At 42.5% G+C, this 24,922-nt stretch overlaps 1 protein-coding gene across 2 annotated transcripts in view; it reads left to right on the top strand.

Moving 5' to 3' along the window:
* Positions 1 to 21,615, top strand: part of CDCP1 (CUB domain containing protein 1) — an 80,726-nt gene extending 59,111 nt beyond the window's left edge. For both annotated transcript variants that reach the window (XM_074988247.1, XM_074988246.1), the window contains exons 4-9: positions 975 to 1,343; positions 9,330 to 9,557; positions 10,391 to 10,771; positions 11,229 to 11,594; positions 16,482 to 16,566; positions 17,667 to 21,615. In XM_074988247.1, coding sequence (XP_074844348.1) covers positions 975 to 1,343; positions 9,330 to 9,557; positions 10,391 to 10,771; positions 11,229 to 11,594; positions 16,482 to 16,566; positions 17,667 to 18,114 — 1,877 coding nt within the window. In that variant the 3' untranslated portion in view covers positions 18,115 to 21,615. The remainder of the gene's footprint in view (positions 1 to 974; positions 1,344 to 9,329; positions 9,558 to 10,390; positions 10,772 to 11,228; positions 11,595 to 16,481; positions 16,567 to 17,666) is intronic.
* Positions 21,616 to 24,922: the final 3,307 nt, after the last annotated feature.

Genomic DNA, 24,922 nt, shown 5'->3' with positions numbered 1-24,922 from the left:
ACAGTATATTGTCTTCCTTTGATGCTGCTGGTCAGCAATGAGTTCTGAACATATAGTAGTACAGGTTGAACCTCTCCAATCCAGCACCCTCGGGACCTGACCGGTACCAGACAAGAGAATTTGCCAGACCATGGGAGCTCAGTATTGTCTTGCACATTAACAACACTTCCACTGCTTACTGGGCTCTTAGAAGACAGACGGGGTAAATTACAGCTAAATAACAGCACAGACCACTGAGAGCCAGGACTGGTGTCTGGAAACAAACTTCATGGGACTAAAGGAAACTTGGACACACCCATAATAAGTGGGCACCCAGCTAACTAAAATCATGTGGATTATGGATATTGCCGGACGAGAGAGTTCCAGATTAGAGAAGTTCAACCTGTAGTTATCCTGCATTTTGCTCTCTGTACTGATGCCTGGTTAGTCATGGAGCTGGTTTTTAATGCACATGCCAGGGATGTTAGAAAGGCATCTATGGTCAGGATTCAGCTTCTACCTTACATATTTGAGACTTTTGCCTTGTATACTCTTTCTAGATCTCTTAAACCATTGGACTCAAATCTCTACACTTAAATTCCTCAGTGATTTGAATATCTTTTCACATGCAATGTGTGAAATTTAGAGAAGCAGTGTGAGTAAACACAGTTATACATGTCACACTTTCTCCTGTGGCACAAAGACTCAAAGTTTGATCCTTCATTTGTGGCAGATGGGCCTGTGTTTTGGATGAACTCTGTGCCACCAACAAGAGCAGATTATTTACTCTAACTGCTGATCAACCATTACAGGATGGCACCAACATAAATACATGTATTTTGTTTTTTCCCTGTAATTTAGCATATTTCAGAGATAAATATTAAAAAAAATCTTTAAACATAAGTCTGCTAGTTCACTGCTATCGTACTGTGCATTTGAGTATGTACCTTTAATAGCTGCCTGTTTGTTTTATTGGGTTTTTTTTCCTATAATAGGGTTGTGTGTTATTGAATCTACATTTAAAGGAGAGATGTCAGCAACCCTAATGTCTCCCAACTATCCACTGGGCTTCCCAGAAGACGAGCTCATGACGTGGCAGTTTGTTGTTCCTTCTAACCTTAGAGCCAGTGTCTTCTTCCGCAACTATAGCCTTTCCAACTGTGAAAGGAAGGAGCAGAGAGTGGAGTATTACTTACCTGGACTGGTCAGTAGCCCGGAGGTGTTTCAACTGAGCGAAAGACAACCTGCCAATATTCCTGGTAATTTCAACTTGTCTCTGCAAGGCTGTGATCATGATGATCAGAACCCTGGAATCCTCAGTCTGCTTCTTCAGATCGTAGTTCAGTATCCTCAAAATGAAGAGAGTAAGTAGCTGCTTGTCCTTTTCCCTCTTTATGCTGATTATTTAATTTTCTCAATTGTTTTAGTAATATAAATTTGGCAGAAAGATCATTTGGAAGTAGGCTTCCTGCTTTAGTTTATAAACCCCGGGGCTGAGCTACACACACAGTGAGTTTTGGGTAGAGAGTACTATTTCTGACTGGCTCCTGTTGGAATCTTTGAACTTTGGACCCAGCCTGAATCTAAGCGAGCGGGTTGCTAAGCAACATTGTAAGGTCTGTGGTACTGTGTTGGATGCCAGGGGGTTCCACTACAGCAAGGTGAACCAGATTATATAGTGAACTGTGTTAAAGATAGTTCCAGTTTGTTTTTTAATTTGTCTTGTGCTTCATATTCTGTGAATGGAATTTAAAATTTCTTTTCTTGTTTCTGAAAGGACCAGTGACATGAAGGGTTATAGACACTTGGATTAAGTGTCTTGACATGGCCTTTCTAAAGTACATTGACAGAGATTCTGTGGTTCTATCCATTTGTGAATTAATGCAAGATCTGTAGCTACCAAGTCTTATCAGTGCCCATGATTTCAGACTAGAGGAGGCTCCCTGACAGTATAATGATGGGGGAATGGGGGTCGATGTTTGCATTTGTTTCATTCTGTTTGTCTCTAGATTGGTGTTGGCTCAGTATTAGTCAAGGAGGAATTTGAGGGGTGGTATAACCGTATTGGTGTCATCTGACTTTGCATATAAGGCCCTTTCCCACTCCGCGCTCGGATACATGGGTGGAATGTGCCCTCTTGTGAGTCCTCAGTTAGGACTACAGGTTCAGCCTTTTACGTCTGGTACTCTTTCATCTGGCAACATCTGTGGTTCGGCAGAACCAGAGGGTCCCGGGGCTGGGGCTGAACCTGCATCAGTGGAGCAGGGGCTGGGGCCAGAGCGGTGGCTAGCAGCCGGGTCTGGAACAGAACTGGAGCCCCTGCCAGCCCTGCTGCCGCACTTGGGGGGAGATGGGAGAAGAGCCCCTGAAGGAGCACAGAAGGAGGAGGAAGGGGGAATCTGGGGAGGAGAAGCCAGTGGGCCCCGGTGGCTGGGGAGCCAGTAGTGAGTAGAGGGGCTGTTGCCTCGGGGGAGCTGGCCGGGGAGCAGCAGGGCTGTGGCCGCCAGGGAGCAGCATTGCCAGAGAGCCAGCCGGAGAGTTGTGGAGTTGGGGATCCGGCGGGAAGCTGGTGGGGTCAGCTGGCCAGGCAACCATCAGGAAGCCAGCTGGGAAGCAGTGGACGACAGTGGCTTGGGAGCCACCCAGAAGGATGGCTGGGGAGCAGTGGGGCTGCAGCTGCCAGGGGGAGGAGACTGCAGCTGGGGCCAGGAAGCCAGTGCCCATATCTGGGTTGGGACCCAGAAGCTAGTGTGCCGGGACCCAGGGAGCTACAAGTGGTGTCACGAAAGAGGTTGGGGCTGTTGGTCAGGTGGGGAGCCCTGACGGCACTGACCTCCCCGGTCCGGCAAAATCCCTTTTCTGTGATTGCTCAGGTCCTGAGGGTGCTAGACCAGGGAGGTACAACCTGTATTATGGAAGATGTGTTGGGGATAAGAGAGGCCTCATTCTACCTCCCAGTTCCTCTCAGACTAGAACAACTTCCTGTCTGTCAAGTTACAGTAGGGATTCCCAACCTATGGGTTGGAACCCAAACATGGATTGCCATTAGATTTTCCAAGGGTCGCCAGTTGGATGGCTCTGAGCAGCATATGGCTCTTCAAGGAGCCATTTGCAGCTGCCACCGTTCAGTCCTCCAGCTCCCAGTCCCTGCCCTTCTGCGCTGATTGGTTGATTCTTTTAGCTCTGTCAGCCATCTTGAATCATTTGGGCTCCTATAGGTTGTGTTGACTCATCTGTGAATCCTGACTGAAGTGAATGGAAAAGTATATACCTAAATGTGTATTCCCAACCTTGGGTCCTCCAAAATGCTGCAGGAGGTCTATGAAAATAAATGAAAGATAAATAACATGATCATAGAAAATAAGTGTTAAATAAATTACAATGTTAAAATCAATTATTATTTTTAATTAACTATCTTCCAATAATGTTATTAATTGCAGTCTGAAAATCTATGTTGTGGTTTCCTTGTTCATTTAATGAAGTGTACATAGTGGCTAGAATTGGCTTTGCAAGGGGTTTGCAAACAGGTTGGGATGGGTGATTGGGGGTCTGCGAAAGGTTTGGGAGACTGGTTGGGAGCCGCTGCTCTAACCGTTTAGGAAGAGGCCACCTCCGGTGCAGGGTATTGAGACCACTGTTTTAGGAAAGAGTAAAGTTGCTTGGCTGTTGTGCTGTCGGCATGCTGATGACACACTTGTTTTTTAATTGTATTGGGCATCTTGTCAAAATAGGGGCATGGAAGAAAGCAAAAGGACATGAAGCTAAATACAGAGGCACTATTAACTGGTTGGAGGAAACCACTTGGAGATCTAGACAAATATCTATGTGTAGGAATTGTTCTTTCTTTTTTGAACAGAGTTGACAAATTAGTCTTAACTCACAGTAACTTCAAAACAACAGGTTAATGTGAGCTGATAATTCTGGGTAAAATGCATTCCTGTGGCACCACTTGATAGATGAAATGAGTTATAATACTGTTATGTGTATTAAAAATAATAATCCTGTAGCTGGAGACGCTAGATGGCACAAGCAATAATGAGCTATACATTTGATCACCACTGGGTCACTTCGGTTCCTGTTGTCAGAGATTGAAAAATTCACCTATGACAGTTATCTGGCTAAAATGAGTGGATGAGCTAACAATCACTTGTAGATAGATGACCATTTTGCAAAAACATCACGGTGGCTGTTGCTGATTTAGCAGGCCAGGTCTGCAGCGACAAAGAAGGAATGGATTCACCCTAAAGGTGAGCCATCTAGGTATTGATTGTAACACATCAGCAGTGCCTCTTTAGTTCATGGGGTGTGTTTTAACCTTTGATCTTGCTCTATTCGTAAGCAACAGATTCCTCAAATCCTTACAGGAAGTTCAAGTTTGACAGTCAATCTTTGCTCATACTCAGTGTGCAGAGTGTCTTGAAACCCTGATCAAGTGAAAACATTATTCAGTTAATCCATCTTTGTATCTTTCCTATTTTGACAGCGAAGTATAACTTGAATGCATTATGTCCTGCATACTTTGGTGCTAAGCTACAAAGTCTGGCTGGCTGTTGTATTTTATGACATGCAAATAATAAATCTCTTGGATTTAAATAAGAACAGTACAATCAATGAGGACTGACAAAGTGGGTTCCAGCCCACAAAAGCTTGGGCACAAATAATTGTTAGCTTTTAAGGTGCCACAGGACTTCTTGTTATTTTTTCTGAAACGGACTAACACAGCTACCCCTCTGAAATAAGAACAATGTTTTTTCTGGGGATTTTAGTGGATTTCGTGAGCAGTTTCATGCAATTTCTTCCTTCAAAGTCTCCAAGTAGTTCTTTTGTGCACCACATCTGTTGCCACTGTTGTTGTTTTTTGTCTCTCTAAGGCTGTGTCTGCGCTAGCCAAAAACTTCGAAATGGCCATGCAAATGGCCATTTTGAAGTTTACTAATGAAGCACTGAAATACATATTCAGCGCCTCATTAGCATGCGGGCAGCCGCGGCACTTTGAAATTGACGCGGCTCACCGCCGCGCGGCTCATCCCAACGGGGCTCCTTTTCGAAAGGACCCCTCCTACTTCGAAGTCCCCTTATTCTTATCTGCTTATGGGAATAAGGGGACTTCGAAGTAGGCGGGGTCCTTTTGAAAAGGAGCCCCGTCAGGACGAGCTGTGTGGCGGTGAGCCGTGTCAATTTCAAAGTGCCACAGCCGCCCGCATGCTAATGAGGCGCTGAATATGTATTTCAGCGCTTCATTAGTAAACTTTGAAATGGCCATTTACACGGCCATTTCAAAGTTTGGGGCTAGTGTAGACATAGCCTAAGAGACAAACTAATTCGAATCACGTTTAACTTCCAGATTAAAAAGAAAATTGATATCTGCATGTTCTAAGAACATTCCAAACACTTGGACAAGTTTTATTGTTATCCACAGTGTTTACAGTTGGGTGCCAGGGAAACACATAGCTGTTCCCTAAAAAGCAAATATCGTTTCCCAGATACTCCATATAGCTGATACAAACCATAGAGGAAGCATGGCCTGGCGGTTAGCACACTAGACTGGAAGTTGAAACCTGGATTCTCTTCTTATTGTGACTGAGTTGCTGTGTGACCTTGAAAATGTCTCTACCCTTCTCTGTTTCCCCTACGTAAAATGGGGATAGTACTGTTCAATCCCCTTTTGTAAGGGCCCTGTTTTTATGCACAATGGCCACAATTTTCAGATTTTGCCTGCATAGCATTGAGTAAGCAGTCTGATTGTCAAGTGCTGAGTCACACTCTCCTTATGTGGGTCTTGTGTTTGTGCAGTAACTTTGAAAATGCAGGCCCCTAAGTCCATACTTGTTGTTGAAGCCAGGCTAGTTATGTGCACATCCTTAGTGCCTGCATCACAGCCATTTGTCCTTCTGTTTGAGAACAGCCTCTCAGTTGTCTAGAGGAGTCACTTAGCTGTAGTGCTTCCATCCCTCAAGAGGAGTTTAATTGATTGCTTTACCACTAAACCAGTCTGGTAGCTCAGACTGTAAGGAAGCAGAATCTTACAAGCTTTCTGTGACTGAATAATGGCTTTTCAGAAACTTCTTACTTGAATTGGACAGAAGGTAGTTGCTGTCTGTCAGGGTAGGTGCAGCAAAAAGCCGCATTTAACAGAAGCCTCTTCCCTTTTGATTTCCGTTTAGAAAACATTGTGTGAGGCTCGCAAACTGAGGCTTTTATCTAGTAGTTAATGGAAGAGGCACGAAAATAGGTGTGAGAGGACTAAGGCCAACATCTCTTCAGTTATTTTAGCCATACCTCCCTGGCTCTGTCTTTTCATTTACCATATATCATGAGCAATGGGAGGGAGAAAAGCCTTTCTTTACTCCTGCTGGAGGCACACACAGACACGTCCCTAGAGCATTCAGATGACTGGCATTCTGAAAAGGAATGATGATCTCTGGGTTTAAAAACAAGCACAAGTCTTTTACAAACAGCTTGTGGTCTCTGTGTGTGTCATAGACCTGCAAAGACTTCATGGCCTGGGATTCTGCCTGTCTGAGAGACTACTTAACTCGCAATGCCATAGTAACATGGCCACAGTCAGCGGAGCTGTTTGAGCAGATCTGTGCTCTTTATACAAGAGAAGGGGGGCCTGTTGGCAGGGCATTTTCTGTGAGGGCCCAGGGATTCTGGAGGTTGCGCCCCATCCTTGATCTAAAGTTGCCCATATTTGACAGATTGCAGAAATTATGCGTGAGACCAGGTTTTAGGGGAAGGCTCAAAGGTCTGTTTTTTCTGGATTTTTCAAGTTTACTCTCCAGCTGGGGCAAATTATTACCAATTTTAAATCATTGACATTTGCTAGCTAGTGTCGTCCGTTCATTTATATTTACTGTGGCTGGCAGTCAGTTTTCCAATGGAGCAGTTTTCTGTCAGAAAATGATTCTACAGAATCAAAATGTTCTGTGTGAACATGTCAGTTCCATCCATGCTTCTGCTGGCAGTCCAGCTGACAGGCTGTCCACCAACCCAGTTGCACCCTTGTAGGATTATTCTCTGCTCCTTCCTTGGAGTTTTTTGAAAAATTCCATTTTGGTGCTCTCAAAAAAATTTTTTCTAGAACTTCTCCATGGAAAAATTGATATTTCCAACTCTTCTCTGAATCAGAATGAAAAGTCTTCAGAAATACCTTTTTTTTTTTTTTTTCTTCTTCATGGAATGGAAGTTCCAGTGCTCACACAGTTCTACTGTTTACAGTGCTCAGTGATTACTATAAAGGACATTATACTTACTTGCTCACAGCATTGTGTTTGTGTACATTTTAAATATCCTATCTAAAGAAATGTGTATTGGGACGTCTTCTTTAAAACTATACAATCTTGGTAAACTTTAACAGTTCTGTAAACGTAACATATTTGGCAGTTTTTGCTCCACTTTGGACTTTGCTGGCTGAGCTTAATTCCTAATAGACTGTGAGCAACCAGTCAATTTTGTTCACAGCTAAGCCGAGGAAACTTAAATTGTCTGATCTGTTTGTGATGGTGGGTGAAAGCAAGCTTGCAATCAACGTAAATCTGAGAAGTGAGAGCTCTTCCATTTCAGGTGATGAGCCTCTCATGGTGGAATCTCATGACTCATCCAACTTTCTGCTTGACTTTTGAGACCACTGTTTGCCAACCCTGTTTCCTGGAAGGCCCAGTTGGTTTTGATTCCCGCAAAAGCCTTCCCTTCAGGAGCTGTGATCCATATGAAAATGCAGCGATTCCAATCAGCTGTTTAAAAATGAAGTACGATTTAGCTGCAGGAACACAGCATTCAGAGAAAAGGCCTAAGCTAACAAAACGCTTGCACAAATGACTGTCTTACTCAAACTTAACAATTCCCTCAATTTAGGCAGGCCCTACGTATCCTAAACATACCACCCGCCATTCCCCCACTTCTTGGGATCATGGTTTTATCTGCTTTCCTGTAGACCATCCCTCTCTGGTCTCTCTCGGGTTTTGGATGGAGCATTTTGTTTGTTTAGCTTCCCCAAACCAATTCATTTTCCCCATTTGGATTGCTTTCTCTTGTCTCCCAGTTACCAGCCATCTTATTGATTGGATGGGGTAAAACTTCAAAGGAGCTGAGACCTTTATTGTTTAAGTACCAGTGATTGGCTCTCTGCACCCTTTGGGTTTGATTTCTGCAATAATACAAAACCATCTGACTTAATCTATATTAATCTTATTAATCCTTTAATAAGCAGTATATTAACCATCAAACAGAGGGGCACACAGTTGTCATAAAAATATGCCGCTGTCTTCCAAGTACTTCATTCTCAATTTTGTTTCTTAAGGCTTAAAATAATAACAAACAAAAGAAACTGTTAACATCTCAGGAAAGTTCTTCACTCCTTTGTGAAAGTGACATCTGAACAGTATTGCTGTAATTTATTATATGTAATATGGATAAATGAAATTAATTAGATTTATAGCACCAGTACACCATACCTACTTGGCAGTTTTCATCCTCAGATCTCAAACCACTTTACATGGGTAAGAATGCATTGTCTCCATTTTACAGGAAAGCGACCTGATTTGCTTAAAGTCATACAAGTCTCGTAGAGCTGGCAGTAGGACCCAGATCTTTTGATTCAGTCTAGTGCTGTGTCCACTGGTCTATATTATAACCATTCTATAGCACCTACTGTGAATGCTGTTGTTGCAACCAAAAGTTATATAGCAAGCTCCTTATAGTTTCAGAAAGCACTATGATACACATGATTATGTGGGCAAAAAAGAGGGCAAATAGTCAATTTGCTTTAAATAAACAAAAAGGCACTTTGAAGGGGCATCAAAACTATTCACAAATACATATCAAAGTCAGCTGAAAGTTTCATCCAAAAAGAAAGAAAGAAAAAAGTCTTTTGGAAATATCGAAATATTTGACACTTTCAGAATGAACCACATTGACATTCCATATATTTTGAAGCAACATTTGTTTTTCTTTGATTCCAGCACTTTTGTTCTTGTCTTGCATTTCAGTGACTAAAACTGGAGGAAAAAAAAAAAAGGTTTCATTTAAAAATTAACTTATTCCTCCCACCCCCTGCCAGACCAACCAAAATCTCAAATGTTTGCTCAGCTCTAGATATGATCCCTCTGAAGCTGAAAAGAATAGGAAGTGGAATGGGACTCTATCATAATAGGCTAACTCCTAAATCAGAAGAATGGCTATTTGTAGTGGTTTCAACAATGTATAAAATAAATGATGCTTTTGCAGTTAATACAAAGATAAGTCCAACGTCTGATTTTTTTGTAGACAAGATGAATAGGATGAGGTTCCAGTTCACTACGTTTCTTTAATTGTTGTATTGATCTCTTTTTTTTGTCCTTCCATTTCAGATGTAACCTACGTGGTTGACTTAAGGAAAGAGAGGGACCTAAGTATAACTATACAGCCAAAATCACCACATCGTGGGCGCCTGCTCCAGTTTGAACCAGCATGCTTGATCTGTAAAGAGCCTAGAACCTGTGAACACAATGTAACCTTAACTTCAGGCAACTTGTACACGATATCCTTCCTGTGTTATGATTTGGAGCATCTGAGGATCACAGCTGAAAAAACCATAGGTATGACAAGAGCGTGTTGTGTTTTGTTACCTAGAGAAGGGTTCTACATGTTCTTATTTCTGCAGTATTCTACTTAGGGTTTAGGCTTTTAAATCCCATCTTTCATTTGTGCTTAAGTGTGGGTCAGCTTGTAGACAGCTTCTGAACACGCAGGTGCTGGGTACAGTAAGTCAGTGAATAAACCAGTTTGTGTTTAAGATGTAGAGATGTGGTGACAAACAAGAACAGCGTAGGTAGACACCGGAGAAGTTTAATGTTAGCAAACGAGACAAGAAAGTGAGAGGGAATCTTTTTGACTGCAGCTGGAACCTGTCCTAGGGCAGAGCTGTAGCAAAGCTTTCCTTCAGATATGGGGCAGGTGGTGTCCGTGCTTCTGACACCGCAGGTCTATATACTAATCCCTTGAAAATCCCATGGAGTGTGTAGACATGTAGTGAAGGAAGGATATAGTATCTTGTGTGCTGACTGACAGCCATCAGGCGAACTCTGCATTTGTATTTCCCAGTTTCCCCTTAATGCCTTGTAACACTCAGGACAGAGGATTTTGAAGTACAAGTAATACACACTCATTTCATTAATGGTTTCTTTGGAAAATATAGTGGGAAAGCTGAGTATATGGTTGTACTTTATAGTACATCCCCACAGGAACAGCTCTAATAGGAGACTTGAGTTATTTCCGTCTTTCAGCATATACACTCCCATTACCAAACAGGGTAACACTGTTGTTTTGTGTTTGTGTAGACCTAACCTCTCTCGTATGTAGCAAAACCTCATTTTCATAGTTCTGCTCAATGGGAAAAGTATAGCTATAATTTGTCTCTCTATGACTGCAGTCTGTTCACATTTCCGATATTGCCAAAAGAGGATCCATGCCCTCATTGTGCCTGAAGCTATTTCCACACTCCCAGTTCGGCTGGATAAGTTTATTTGGAACCTGTTGGCTTCAGAAGAGATCAGTGTGGAAATAATGTCTCCATCCTTGAAACTACAACAACACATACAAGAGCAGAGGTGCAATAGAAGTTACAGTTATTCCATTGTGAGCACTGCCAAAGAAAAGGAGTTAAACCTTGGCATATTCTGTCCTGGTGGATCCATTGAAAAGATTCAGATGAGAGACAATATCACCATAACCCTAAAAACATTTGGCAGAGGATTCATCAATGAGTCTCGTAATCAGGATCTGAAAATGTCTTTTGTGCCTTTTATTAAAGGTAAGATGAAGGTCTGTTCCTTCACTCCATTTCCCCAACTCCTTCAGGATATCCATTAACAAATAGTCATTGTGCATCCAACAGTAGAATAAGAGGGGTTAAACTTCTGCGGGCCAAATTCCAATGCCATTACTTGGACAGAGTTTCCTTTGAATCAATGGGGAGTTTTGCTACTGTAAGGGGGGAATGAATAACTTCAGACTTGGAGTTGTGAGTAGTTATGAGGGAAATACTGCAGGTAAATGTAGTTATTATCAGTATTGCTCCGAAATGGTGATAAGTGATGCTAATTACTGCTAGTGAGATGTTGTTGTGATTTTTCTTTATGAATCACTGGTCACCTTTGTAAGTGATGAATGGTTCATTTTAGAAAAGCGTGTCTAGGTAATGTATTTAAAGAGAAAGCTAAGAGCAGTGGCACTATGATGTATACAGTCTCTCTATTCCTGTACTGTAGAGGAATGCATCTTCACTGTGACCCCTGACCCAAAAGCTACAGTTTATCTACAGACCCCTAACTGGCTCGAGGGTTTGCCTCCCTACTTCTCTGTGTCCTGGAACATCACAGTCCCCAATAAGCAAGTTGCTCGCTTAGCATTCTCCAAGGAGCGGATGGGCATGGTATGTGAAACAGGGCGTGCCTATGTCAATATAAAGGAACAGAAACCAGAGGCTGAAGAAACTGTGCGCCGTGAAGATGAGCTGCTTCCTCAGCCCATGCACATGTATCACCACTTTTGGGTAAACATCTCTAACTGCAATCCAGTGAATAAGAACCAGCTGAGCCTGCAGTTCTGGCTGACATTCGTCCAGCAAAAGACAAGTGAGTTGCTACTGTCTTTCTCTACTGGGGGAGGATAATGCTCTGCAGTGTGGATGCTCTGGTGTTTTTCTGTCCACAGGTGTGGATGTATTAATAGACTATTGGCTTCGTCAGTTTGTTGTGCACAGAGATGCTTCTTGGCAGCATTACAAAACTACAGCTTTTTCTACATTCTGTAGAATGCAGCATCAGGTGCCTAAACTCTGTGCCAGGATCTTTTCCCTTTTGTGGATGTAGTCTCTTGGGACATAGATGGCATAGAAAGTGTTAAAATGTTGAAGAGTTTGAAGTGGCAGAATGATGAGATACTATTCTGAACTTAGTTGAAACAGATAATGTAATACAGGATATATAAATTACAAGATACTGAAGGACCAATCAGTATTTTAGACACTGTATTGGTATTACATATATATTTTAACTATTTGATTTTTTTTCCCATTGCACTATATCTTTTGTTTTTCAGTTTCTTCTTTGCTATATTTAGCTCAAAAATAAATATGGGGAAAATATTCTCTTAAAAGAAAATGGACAAAAGAGCTGCAGAATCCTGTGGGATTAGGCTCCTAGTCTGAACAATGGTATTTGGATGTGATAATTTCAACGGGGCTGCACACAGGTCCTCATTATCAGACCTAAGAGGCCAAGGCCTGGAGCCACTAATCCCCAGTACAGTCATTTAAAAAAATAAAGTTAGGAACAGTACTTAGAATTAGTCCCCTGAGATGCAAATCTTTTTGTTAAGTCAAAATTTTGTAAGCATTAGGAAAAGCCTGAAATAATACTGAAATCCTGACGTTGTAGTGTATATTTAATATCTGAAAAGCAAAACAACGCACAGGTTAAAATTGGCAAACAAGGGGCAGAGGGGGAAAACTGAGTGACGCATGGCTAAAGACTTCTTAAAATCTCATTGTATCCTTTCCTCCAACTGCACTTTCTTTTTTGTAAGATGTATAGTTAGGGGCCAATGTAGCAATCTGATCTGGTCAGGATTCATACAGCAGAGGTGAGCAAATTTTTTTACTTTGGGCCCCACTTTTCAGCCATGCAATTAGCAGCCTACTCCCACCTGTCTAGTATCATCCAAATGATGGAAATGTCAGTTATGTCCATATATTAAAAAAAAAACCTTTCGCTGTGGATAAGAAAATGAGAATGTAGAATGTTCAATCTTTATCAATAGATATATAAATGTGAATACATATATATAAAAACAGAAACATTTCAACATTTTTAATGAGATGGATGAGCCTAAGATCCAGCAGCCAATCCTGGTGTGCCTCCACCCACCTTTAGGAAATTTCACACTCCCGCCCTGCAGGGAGACTGCCCCCCACTTTGTGTACCCCTGCCTTACAGTTACCTGGATTTGATTGCACAAGTGGGGTCTTAAGCTGTAGGTTAGTTGGAATAGAAACTTCTCTTGTATGTCTGTAAAAATCCTGGCATGCTGTTGCACTGTGTAAATAATGAAGGTACTTATTAAAATGCACATTGTGTGTGGGCATGCTTTTTAACATGCATCAATGCAAAAACGAGGCAAAGAATTCTCTCTGGAATGGCTACTAATATTATTTCCAATTTAGTATTAGTCATAAAATCCCTGCAGTTTAAAATACCTGAACTTCAAAAATCTTTGAGAAGCATAGGAGATACTTGAAAAGGTTTTGGTTTTTTTTTCCCCTTCTGAGATCAGTCCAGCAGTCCCTCAAGTTATGCGTGGGTTGTGTTCCCACACACCTGTGCATTACTCGAATTTCACGTAAGTCAGGCGGGGGTGGCTCTTGCCCAGCGGAACGCACATTCCGCAGACAGGAAATCAGCCGGAGCACCTGGTTGAGCGAGAGCCATGTGCGGGGATGGTGAGCCAGCCTCAGGGGGTTTGAACAGGGCTGGGAGGGGGTTGAACCTGGCCACGTGGGGCCAGGGGGTTGAGCCAGCGCTGTGGGGAGCAGGATTTTGAGTTCAACTTAACTTGCGTTAATATGAGTTAAATGCAGCTCAAAATCACCATTTTGAGGGTTTACTGTAATTGTCTAGATCTAGTGTTTTGTTTTTAGTGCCCTAATTCTGCTCAGTCTATCCACATAAAGTAAAATTTTCTTATTATGAAGGAGGAGTTTCTTTGCCAACCCAGACTTGAGAAACAAAGTATGTGATTGCCTTCTGTCTCTGATATTTCTTACAGTGAAGACCATTAGCACTCACATAGTACAGGTTGAACCTCTCATATCCGGCACACTCTTGTCCAGCAACATTCGTAATCGGGTATGATTTTAGTTAGCCGGACAACCGCTTATCATGGGTGTGTGCAAGTTTCCTGTGGTCCCCATAAAGTTTGTTTCCAGCCACCGGTCCTGGCTCTCAGTGTTCTGTGCTGTTGTTTAGCTGTAATTTACCCCTAAATGTATTCTAAGAGCCCAGTAAGCAGTGGAAGTGTTGGTAATGCTGCTAGACAATACTGACCTCCCATGGTCTGGCAAATTCTTTCATTCAGCACTAGTCAGCTCCTGAAGGTGGCGGACTAGAGAGGTTCAACCTGTATTCTTAATCTTCAACTCACTCTACAAACTTTAATTAATCCTTTCAATAGTGCTGTGTGATAAATAATAACTAGTTAATTGCACTCATTTGTAAAAATGGGGAAACTCAGGCAAAAGGACTGTGTGTTTTGTCCTAAGCTGCAGAATGAATTTTTCTGCTAGGATTAGCACTCAGGAGATCCTGGTGCCTTGCCCCCTCCTGAGAATAGACCACATCTCTTTCTGGTTAGTAATATTCCTTTAAATCAGAATATCCTAATAATAAAATGCAGCGCTTCCCATTTTCAAAGCTCTGCTGACTATCATGTAAGGATCCACACAATGGTAGAAAATTTGTGAATTTTATATCTGTCTTCCTGTACTCTTGTACACAGTAAAGCCATGGAGCTGCCACAGAGGCTTTGTGTGCCTGGAGAGAGAGAGAGCCTAAATGCTCAGAAGTTATGTTTCTAAAGAAAAAGCTTTCTCAATTAAAAACAGAATGCACTGTTTAAGTACTACTCTTATTAACCTCTGTATGCTGGAAATGAGATCTGCAACATGTAATAAATCTTTGATTTGGCTGCTCACGTAAGAACTTATTGGATGAGTAAAATTTTATGATCAGGTCACTTACAGTGCTTAGTGAAATGCTACCTAGGACTAATAGGAGGGCTTCTCCTGTTAATATAGGCACTCCAGCACCACAGAAGGTTGTAGCAATGTCAATGGGAGAAGCTTTTCTGTTGACATAATACTGTTTACACTGGGAATTAGATCAGTATAACAGTGTTGCTCAAGGGTATGAATTTTCCACATCTCTGAATTATACTGACATAAACTGGTAGCATTGACCAAGCCTAGGTCTTTGATCGTGGGAATTAATACGTAGCTTGACCTTTGTGTGCCTTCTGGGTGTGTTTATTTGTAAAAAATCCTTAAATAATACACAGGAAAAAATAGTGTTATTGTCTTTTTTTAAAAATAGAGTCCACATTAATGAACAGGTAATGTACTAGACTTAAATGAAGGTATAATAGAGGGACTCACAAGGGACTGGGACTTAATTTCATGGTGTTACGTCTGACTCTGTTTCTGTATGAAAACAAAATTAAATCCTGCTTGTCATATGGTCTGCTTGTCAGGTGTCAATTCTGTGTTAGCTGATAAAAATTAAAAGAATTAAAATTAAAGAATTTTCAGTCAGCTGGCAAGCTAAGATCAATGATAACTCTTCCTGTGCACCTTCAGTTTGCCTTTCAACCACACAAAACACAGTCTCAGTCACACTCACTTCTAAGTGCCTGTCCAATGAGATTCCTTCGGTAGAACTAGGCTTAGGATTTGTGAGTTCCTTACTTCAACTCATGTGTCCAGTCTACAAGGATCTCCTGCCTATGAGGATAAAATATAGTGCAGTTTATTCTTCACCTTTAGGGCTCCACTCATGCAAAATCCTTTATGTATAGAAGCAATTCCAGCTCAGTGAGAGTACCAGCATTCGTAGCTATGCATGTGCTTACAGAATTGAGGCCTGAAACAAGAGTTGCCAATACAGACTAGAACAGATTGCATCACCTTTTAATTAACTTCTACTTCTGTTCCTGTTTAGTCCAGACTTCATTGCCTATAACTTATTTCACTCTTTTAAGTTTAGAAAGGAAAAAAACAACCCAATCTTTCTTTTTGTTTTAATTTAGTAAAACGTCTGTAGTTCCATTGCTGTAAACCTCTGCATCCTTGGTGCATTGACCTGCTTGACTGATAAGTGACGTTTTCATTTATGGCATGTTAGCCATCTGTGAGGGTGGCTTTTATTTTTTGTTTGTACATTTTAACTAGGTTGAAGGAGAGTTAGGCTTTGTCTATGCTTACCAGATTAAAGCACTGCCCTGGCAATACTTTGTGTGGTTGTGGCACCAGCATGGGGGGCGAGCTCTCCCAACGCTGCCTAAAAACTCACCTGCATGAGTAGTGTAGCGCCCAACACTGGGAGCCAGTTCACATTGGTAGGTTACTGCACTGAGACCTGCTGCAGTCAGGGAAGTGATTTTTTTTTCAAACCCCCGAATAAGAAAGTGTCAGCACAATAACTTGCCAATGTAGACGAGCCGTTAGTGAAATGATTCTGCTATTGCTCGCTTTTGCTTTTGGGTCTTCTCTCTTGCTCAGGCTTTTGCTGTTTAATCAGTCAACCAGATACAAGTAAAGCACAGAGCCAGCAGCTGGCTGACTGCGGCTCTGTGTGTTAAGTGACAATGACACAATTTGAATACGGCAGCTAGATGTCAACAGAAGATGAACTGCTGTTGCATATTGTTGAATGATTTTATTTCTTTTCCTTGTGTTTTTTTTCTAATAGACCTGCCAGTGATAGTTGCTGTGGTTGTTGGTGGGGCTGGAGCACTTTTGATTATTGGAATCATCATATGCTGCACTAAGAAGAAGTAAGTGCATTACTCCAGACGCTGAGTTAGGCATATTCAGAAGCAGTTTTGCCAGGGAGTACCATTCTTCTTATTTTCACATATTGGTTAGGTGGCCCTTGAAGAAGGGTCTCAATCATGCAGTAGAAGGTGTAGGATAGACAGTTTCAACAAGATGCAACTTAAAAAGCTTACAGTTCTCGCAACAGCATTGCGCTATTGTAGATAACTTTGCTAACCGGCTTTGCACTAGCATAGATTTCTCATATTTGTTTGAGTGTAGTAAGGTAGATATCACCTAAACTTTAACAAAAGGTTTCCAAATTAATTTGGTTGCTCTCCCTAAAAGTGCTGTACAACCACTATTCAGAAGCGTCCCCCTTCTCTTTCCTGATACCACATAAGACAGATCAGTTTATTCATCAGTGTGTTCAGCAGCATTCAGTCGTGCACTGATCGAATGTCCTATATTCTGGGTCATGTAAGGAAGTCACATTACAATGAGCCAGTTATGTTTCTTATGGTTATACGTAGCAACTGTTTACAGATGATATGAACTGAAAACCTCTTTAGTACATACTGGCAAGAAAGTGGGATAGACAAAGGCCAAAACCTATCACATCTGCCCAGCTTCCAGTGCTAGAGGACCCTCTCTGGGTTTTCATGGCCTGGGAGAAGTAGTGTGAATTAAATTTGAGCCCTGAAAGAAGGAACCCAATCCTGCAAACACTCAGATGAGTAGCATCAGTGAAGCCAATCCTGCTCGTTAAGCATTTGCAGGGTTGGCTCCTCAGTTTGTATACTGTAGATGTACTGGGTGGTCACCAGAGCTCTACAAAATCTTCTCCCCTGAAACAAGCTAGAAAACTGCAGGACTTTTCACTCATGTGGGTATAAAAAGTTGTGGCACTTTGCCATAGGGCAGTGTTTCTAACTGTAAACTTCTTTACTACTTGTGAACAAACTCCACTGCCCTGCAGACAAAATACTTGAGGCATAGGCTTGAAGGAAATATAATTAAATATGAAATAAAAAAATAAGTGGCTGTTGCCTTGCAGAGTTTGAATACACCAGTAACATTGACTTAGAGTGGTTCTCACTAGTTAATTTTGGCTTTATAGCAGGAAGAAGAAAAAGCTAAATCCTAATGTGGGTATATACAATGCCAATGTCAACACCCAGATGCCTGGAAAACGGGGCTTATTCAGAAAGAAGAGGCAGGACAATGACTCCCATGTCTATGCTGTCATTGATGATGCCATGGTCTATGGAGATTTGCTGATGAAATCCAATGGATCAGTCACTCCCGAGGTAGATGTGTATCGGCCTTTTGATGGGCCAGTCAGTGACACACCACCTACTCCACCTCCCATCTCTTTCAAGAAAACCTCAAACGTTTCTATCCCAGAGGAGTTTCCATTCTGCTCAGTGAGTGACAGTGAGACATATACTTTTGCACATCATAAACCAGAGGAAACCAGGGGCAACGGAGAGACATGTGTGAACAGTACAGGAGTTGTGGACACGTCCTTGTTGGACAGTAAGGAACAGGAAGGCTTAGCGGAATAACTTACAACAAAGGAATGACTTTGGCTTGAAAATGAAAGTGACACTGTGAAGAAAAGTGCTCTTGTGTTCTGTAGAAACATCAGAAGAGGAGACTTGCGTTTTAAAGGTGCATAGACATGGGTTGTTTTAACCTCAACTGCAGATATTTTCAATTTTAGAATGAACTTTTAGAAAACCTATCAACAGTTCATATAGCATCCTTGAATGCAAGTGCTTCTTTTTTGGAAACAGAAGCAAAGATATGCTTCCTCTTCTATCATAAAGCCATAGGGAAAATGGATTTTTATAAGTGCAGGAACTGAACAGAACTGGTAGAATATTTGTTCAACTGTTTCCCTTTTCCCAAGTAATCCTTCCTCCTCAGGAAGATTGCAGCATGTTGACTGAAGGTGTGTCCCACATCCCTTACTCAAGGCAGTGCTAAAATCTGTGGAATGTTTTTACTAGAAGCTGGATTTTTGCCCCTCAAGTCTGAGTGCAGAAAGCAATATTGTATGCCAGTTCTTCCATATGTGTCTCCAGGTTTAGTAGCAAGCATAATAGTCTTGTGTCTTTGTTTACAAAATTCATCATTTTTGAGAGCTTCAAAAAATTTACTCCTGTTCAGATGTCCCTACAGTTTTGATCTTACTATGCCTTATTCCGTTAATGACAGAAGATACTCTAAAGAAATAGTAATGGCATTCCATCTGCTGCTAATACTCTGTACTTGACCTACAAGAGAGGTTTCTTTATTGAAGGAAGACAGGTATTGAAGTGAAAAAAGGTGTTCCACTTCCAACATGCAATTACTCTTTCAGACCACTGTGCAAAACCTAGGAATTAGTTCGTATAGCAGGCCTAGATATTTAGGCTTTAGGAAGGGATATACATGTGCCATAATAATGCAGGAACACATCTGGTAAATGTCCATGGGAGCTTCTACTCCTAAATCTTTTGAGTGTTTTAAAAACTCTCACCCTAAATATTCAACAGTATGTAATTATAAAAAGTCTTAGCTCATGTACAGCAGTGATTTGAAAATTTGGTCCTCACTTTTAAATTAAACAAACACCAGAAATCCAGGGCTATTCAAGAGTGCAACCGTGTGTTCAATTTACCCAGGCAATAATTCTGTCTTGCATGTGCAAACTGGGTATACGTGTCTGATTTATGTATGGCTGTGTCTACACTACCTCCCTGCTTCGAAGGGAGGATGGTAAGGAGGGTGTTGGGAGTTTATTAATGAAGTGCTGCGCTGCATATGCAGCACTTCATTAAGCAAATTCCCCCGCACGGCAACTTCAAGGTGTTAAACTTCCAAGTGCCGGCTCACATCTACCGCAGCTAACCTGCCAGTACGTCGAAGTTGCCCAAGCACTTCGAAGTACGAGTGGGTCAGACGCAGCTAGACACGAGCCGGCACTTCGAAGTTTTAATGAAGTGTTGCATATGCAGTGCAGCACTTCATTAATAAACTCCCAACACCCTCCTTATCATCCTCCTTTTGCAGTAGGGAGGTAGTGTAGACACAGCCAATATGTACAGTCACTGCGATTACATGCACACATTTGCACATGGCACTAGAATGGACAGCCCGGAGAGCTAGCACTGCTTGTCTTACTATGAATGATCTCTTGCATAACAGTATTCGAAGGGCAACATAAATTATAGAAGAAACTATATAACTTATGCACAGTAACTGGAGACTTCAAGCAATGGTAACTATGGCTGAAAATCCAGCCTAGTTGAAGTTAATGGGGTTTTTCTGTTGTCCTCAACAGGGCAAGGATTTTTATTTTCTGTGCTAAATATTTTATCGTAGACAGTAACAATACATTCACCTTGAACCAACGCCCGTGTCATATTTATGTCTCATCTGAATCAGTTTCATCACAGAATTTCTGTTAGCGTATTTTGATATCCCTGCATCTGAGCATATGTTTTAGGGGGAATAACTGGTTACATGCAGCACTTGAGTGGAAAAATGTGTATTATTTCCCTCTCCTTTTCGTTGTTGGGACCACATCTATCAGGGTATAGTAGAATATTTAAATGCCATGTGAGAATTTAAATAATACTATTCTGTCTTGATTTCTGCAATAACTATTGCTGTTTTTCTCATGTGAATAACTTACACAACGTATTTTTCTTGGGGCAATACAGTTCTGTGTCCAGCTTTATTTAATTGCCATCTTCTTTGGGAAGAGATTGTGGGGCTCCATGAAAATATTCAGAATCCTGTTATCCAACTGTATTAACCTTTTGCAATTTATTAGGCAAAATCCTATAGGTGTTATTCTGACTAACACACCTCAAAGCATAGGACATGAGCAAAATATGTCTCTATGGCCATCTCTTGATTTTGAGGGAAGAATGTGAGAGTCAAGTTATCCAATTCTTCTGGTGGCTGTATGGGTTTTGTTAAGATATGGTTGGCATGAAACAAAGGTTAAAATGTATTTACCCTGGTTTGCAATTTTTCTCTTTGCTAATTTTTGACTTCACTGCATTTAGTATGCTGCTTTAAGTCCAGGAATTGAAAGATTGTCTTCAATTTTATTTTTGTTAGGCAAAAGTGCAGTATTAAAAATATTATGATAAATACATCTCAACTGTGAGCACAAGCTGGAGTAATTACCAGGGCAATGTCTTTCCCTTCACGTTTCTTCTTTCTTTCCTTTGTAAATCAGGTTTTCAATTCAGTAGAGTGGCAGTAAACGAGAGCCTCAGAATCTCTTCTCTTGAGCAAGTTGGAATCATCACTTGAGCGGTTCAGAACTTAAAAATACTTCTGCAGTTCTGCTACTCTGTGGCATTAGATCCATTCACATGAACCACACATTGAGTGATCAAGGAAATCTAGTAGGGATCTGACATTTTAGTGTACACCAATACTGCCCTTAAGTTACAGGGGAACCAGTTTCATGTAAAATGATTTCTGTTGACTTTCCAAGGGAGAGGAGAGAAACAGTTCAATTAACTGGCTTATAAAGGTTCAATCCTGCAGACCTTATGCTGGCAAACTCCCATTGACTGTAGTGAGGGTCTTGTCTATACAAGGAATGCAGGATCAAACTTGTGTATTTGTTGTGCCTGAGAGCTTATAGTAAAAAGAACTCAAGGCAATAAGAATGTATTTCTATAGAGCAAAGTCTACCATGATAACTTATGCACTGAATGTACATATTCATTTTGTTTTATAGCTGTGGTAGTGTGCTGTTAATTTCTCTTTTTAAAGAAATAAATGTTTTAGATATGTATTTTCCTCCTTTAGGTGCTTCTTTGGTAAAATGTTGGTATGCAACAGAATAAAAGACCTAACAGCTCTTTAGCAGGATTATAATGTTTGTAATTATGCAAACCAAATTAACACAGGCATTGGGTTCCAGTGTAATCTTTCTTTTGGGGGAGTGGGTGAAGTAGCATCAAAGCAGACTGTGCTGCAAACATCTGATCCCAAAGAAATCTTTTTTAAAATGTATGAAATTGGTGGTTTTCATTACAATAAATTGTATGGAGTCTGTATCCATTGTCATGTTCTTGTTTTAACATTGGCTGCATTTTGTGCTCGTTAAAGAGCTTGCTTGAAATCCCTGGAGACTGAAGTGTTTGGTTTTATCTGCAGAACAACTACAGGGTAGACCAAGGACAGGCAAGATAGGGCCCACCATACCTTTCGATCCAGCCGCTGCAGTCCACCCTGCCAGGAGCCCGAGGCAGGCTCTGTCTGCTGCAGCTGAGGCTGCTCAAAACAGTTGGCATCTCTCTAAGTACCCTGCGCCCCTTGCAAGGGAGGGGAGGGGAAAGACTTCACATGCTGTCCCCTCCCCCAACCCAATCATCACACCTCCCATTGGCTGGAAACCATTGACACGTCAAGTCTTCCCCTACCCCTGCAAGAGGCGTGTGGCACAGAGAGGCATGTGGAAGGAGCCTCCAGCAGTTGTGAGCATTGTGGTGGTAGCCCAACTTATTTCACAGGCAGGGCCTTGTGGCATCCCATTCTTTTCGGAACAACCCTCTCCTCACATTCAGACTGTCACCCTGCCCTACACAGCTCAGGCTTTGCACCATATATGGACTGATACAAGGGAACCCTCAGAGCAGGTAAGGAACAGTTCCCTGGTGGAAGGGTTCAGAGAAACACAAACAGAAGCACCTGCCATTTAGTCAGAATTGCTCACAGGATGGAATCCATTATGCCAAAACGCTTTGTTTTTGAAAGAAAGCAAGGGAGACAGTTCTAACTCTAGAGTATTGTCCCGCTTTGACTGTCAGACCTAAACTCATTTGGTTGCTTTGTTTTCAAATAACAGTGTGGTAATACACTCGTCCCTCGCCACACGAGCACAGTTGGTTCCCACCTTTCTGCTCATAGGTGAAAACTTGTAAGAGGGACGAGGAGGTCTCATTAAAATACAGTTAGTCTCTGGTGGGCGGAGGAGCGGCAGCATGTGGCACTGCTTTTGGAAGGTAAGAGACCCTTGGGTTGTGGGCCGGGGCGGGGGGGTTAAAGGCTGGGGGCCATGAGTGGGAGGGAGGGTTAAAACCTGGTGGCGGGTAGGGTCGGGGGGAGGGCTCAAGGCTGCTGCAGGTTGAGTGTGTGGTCCGGGGGGCGGGGGGCAGGCTGTGGTGGGTTTGATCTGTGGTACCAGTGGCAGGGGTGTCAAGCAACTGCAGGCTTGTTGGGGTCAGGCTGCAGTGGGGCCGGTCTGCAGGGCGGGCAACGGGGAGGTTGCTGCAGGCTGGGTCAGGCCGTTGTGGGCTGAGACCACGGGGCCGCAGTAGTCGGGCTGCAGGGCCGGTCTGTAGGGCTGGTGACAGGACTAAGGCTGCTGCAGGCTGGGGCCATGGGGCCGGTGGCGGGGGGGTTGCCGGGGCTGGTCTGCAGGGCTGGTGCTGGGGCGTGGAGGGGGTTAATGCTGCCGGGGCTGGTGTGCGGGTCTGGTGCGAGAGGAAGGGTTAAGGCTGCTGGAGCTCATCTCCAAGGCTGGAGGGATGTTAAAGCTGCGGTGGGTTGGGTCAGGCTGCCGCAGGCTGGTCTTCTGGGCCGGTGGGGGGTTAAGGCTGCCACAGGCTGGGGCCGCGGAGCTGGCAGTGGTCAGACTGCAGGGCCAGTCTGCAGAGCCAGTGTGGGGGGTCAAGGCTGCCAGGGCTGGTGGGGGTCAGACTGCCATGGGTTGGGGCCGTGGGGGAGGCAGGCGAGGCGTGTCAGAATAGGGCAGGTTGGAGCAGCAGGGAGTAGGGTAAAGCTCATAATAGTGGGGGGAGGTCACTTGTCGAGTGAACTAAGCTAAGTATACATGTCCCTTGTTTAAGTGAGTACCCGTAAGTAAAGAACTTTTTTAATGAGGGATGAGTGTATGCTATAAATCAAAAGAGAAAAGAAAATGGATTGTCTTGAAATGAAAAAAGATGGAATTTTCCTTTCTACTGAGGACACTTGGGCATGTTAAGCAGGGTACTTCTGATCAACAAGAGAGCCAAATTTTGAAATAATGGAATACTTTGGGACGTGGACTTTCTGTCTTTGGCACAACTCTGTTCCCAAATATGCCATTAGGGGAGCACAGGCTCAGAAAGGTGAGCGCTGCTGAAGAGAGGAGACCTGCGTGGATCTGGAAGGAACTTAAAAGTAAGGTGACCAGATGTCCTGTTTTTAAAGAGACTGTCCTGAATTTAAGCCTTTCTGCAGGTGTCCCTGTTTGTTTGTTAAATGGGCCGGTTGTCCTGTATTTTCTCTCTCTCCCCTCCCATTGGCACTGGCAGGTCCTGCTGCTGGCCAATCGTTGCTCATTAGCTGCATGCCCACCAATGGTGTGGAGACAGGGAGCAGTGAGCCCAATCGTGTACTGTTCCCTACGCCATGCTCAGTTTTCATTTATTAGTGGATTTTAAGGCCAGGAGGGACCATTAGAGCAGGGTGCACAAAGTTGGGGGGGGCCCTATCTGGAGTGTGTGAAATTTCATAAGGGTGCTGGGTCTCAGGCTCATCCATCTCATTAAGAATGTTGCAATCTGTTACTGTTTTATATATCATCATCAATAACTGTGGGCTCAGCGCCCGTTGGTGTCTGATGCTTCTCTCACTATTTCCTTCCATCTTTTCCTGTCCAGTGAGGAGTAGCTTAGTTTCTGTAGACTAGCTCTGCACCAATCTACTACATCATCTATGCATTATCTGTGGGGTCTGCCTCTCCTGTTCGAACCATCCATTATGCCGAATACTCGGGTCTTGATTTTTCGTTTATTGTTCATTCTGCAAATATGTCCAAATAGTTGTAGCTTCTGTTTTATAATCTTCTGCAGCAGGTTCTCTTTTGGCTGTATCTTCTTATATAATTCCTCATTGGTGACCTTCTGCTTCCATCCTATTCTCAGAATCTTTCTATAACAACTCCTTTCAAATGCCAATATTCTTCTTTTCGAATCTTTCGTTATCACCCATGTCTCACATCCGTACAACATGCTGCTGAATACGCACATTTTCAAGATGCTCAGCTTTGTTCTTAAGTTAATTGCTTTGCTTTTCCAGATCTTATCCATTGCCTTCAAACTCGCTCTTGCTTTCTCTATTCTAGTTGCTATTTCCTTCTTACAGTCTAGATAATACGTTATGTTGCTCCCCAGATATGTGAACTTCTCTACATTTTCTAATTCTATACCATCCACACTGATCTTCCTTCCTATTTCCTTATCTCCAAATGCCATTGTTTTTGTTTTATCGATGTGCATAATCAGTCCATACCGCTTCCCTTCTTCATTTAACACCCACACCGTTTTCGGTAGCTTCTCATCTTCCTCAATGATAACTATATCATCCGCG

The sequence above is a fragment of the Carettochelys insculpta genome, chromosome 2 (genome assembly GCF_033958435.1).
Source record: "Carettochelys insculpta isolate YL-2023 chromosome 2, ASM3395843v1, whole genome shotgun sequence".
Lineage (NCBI taxonomy): Eukaryota > Metazoa > Chordata > Testudines > Carettochelyidae > Carettochelys > Carettochelys insculpta.
This window is presented reverse-complemented; position numbering and strand designations above follow the sequence as displayed.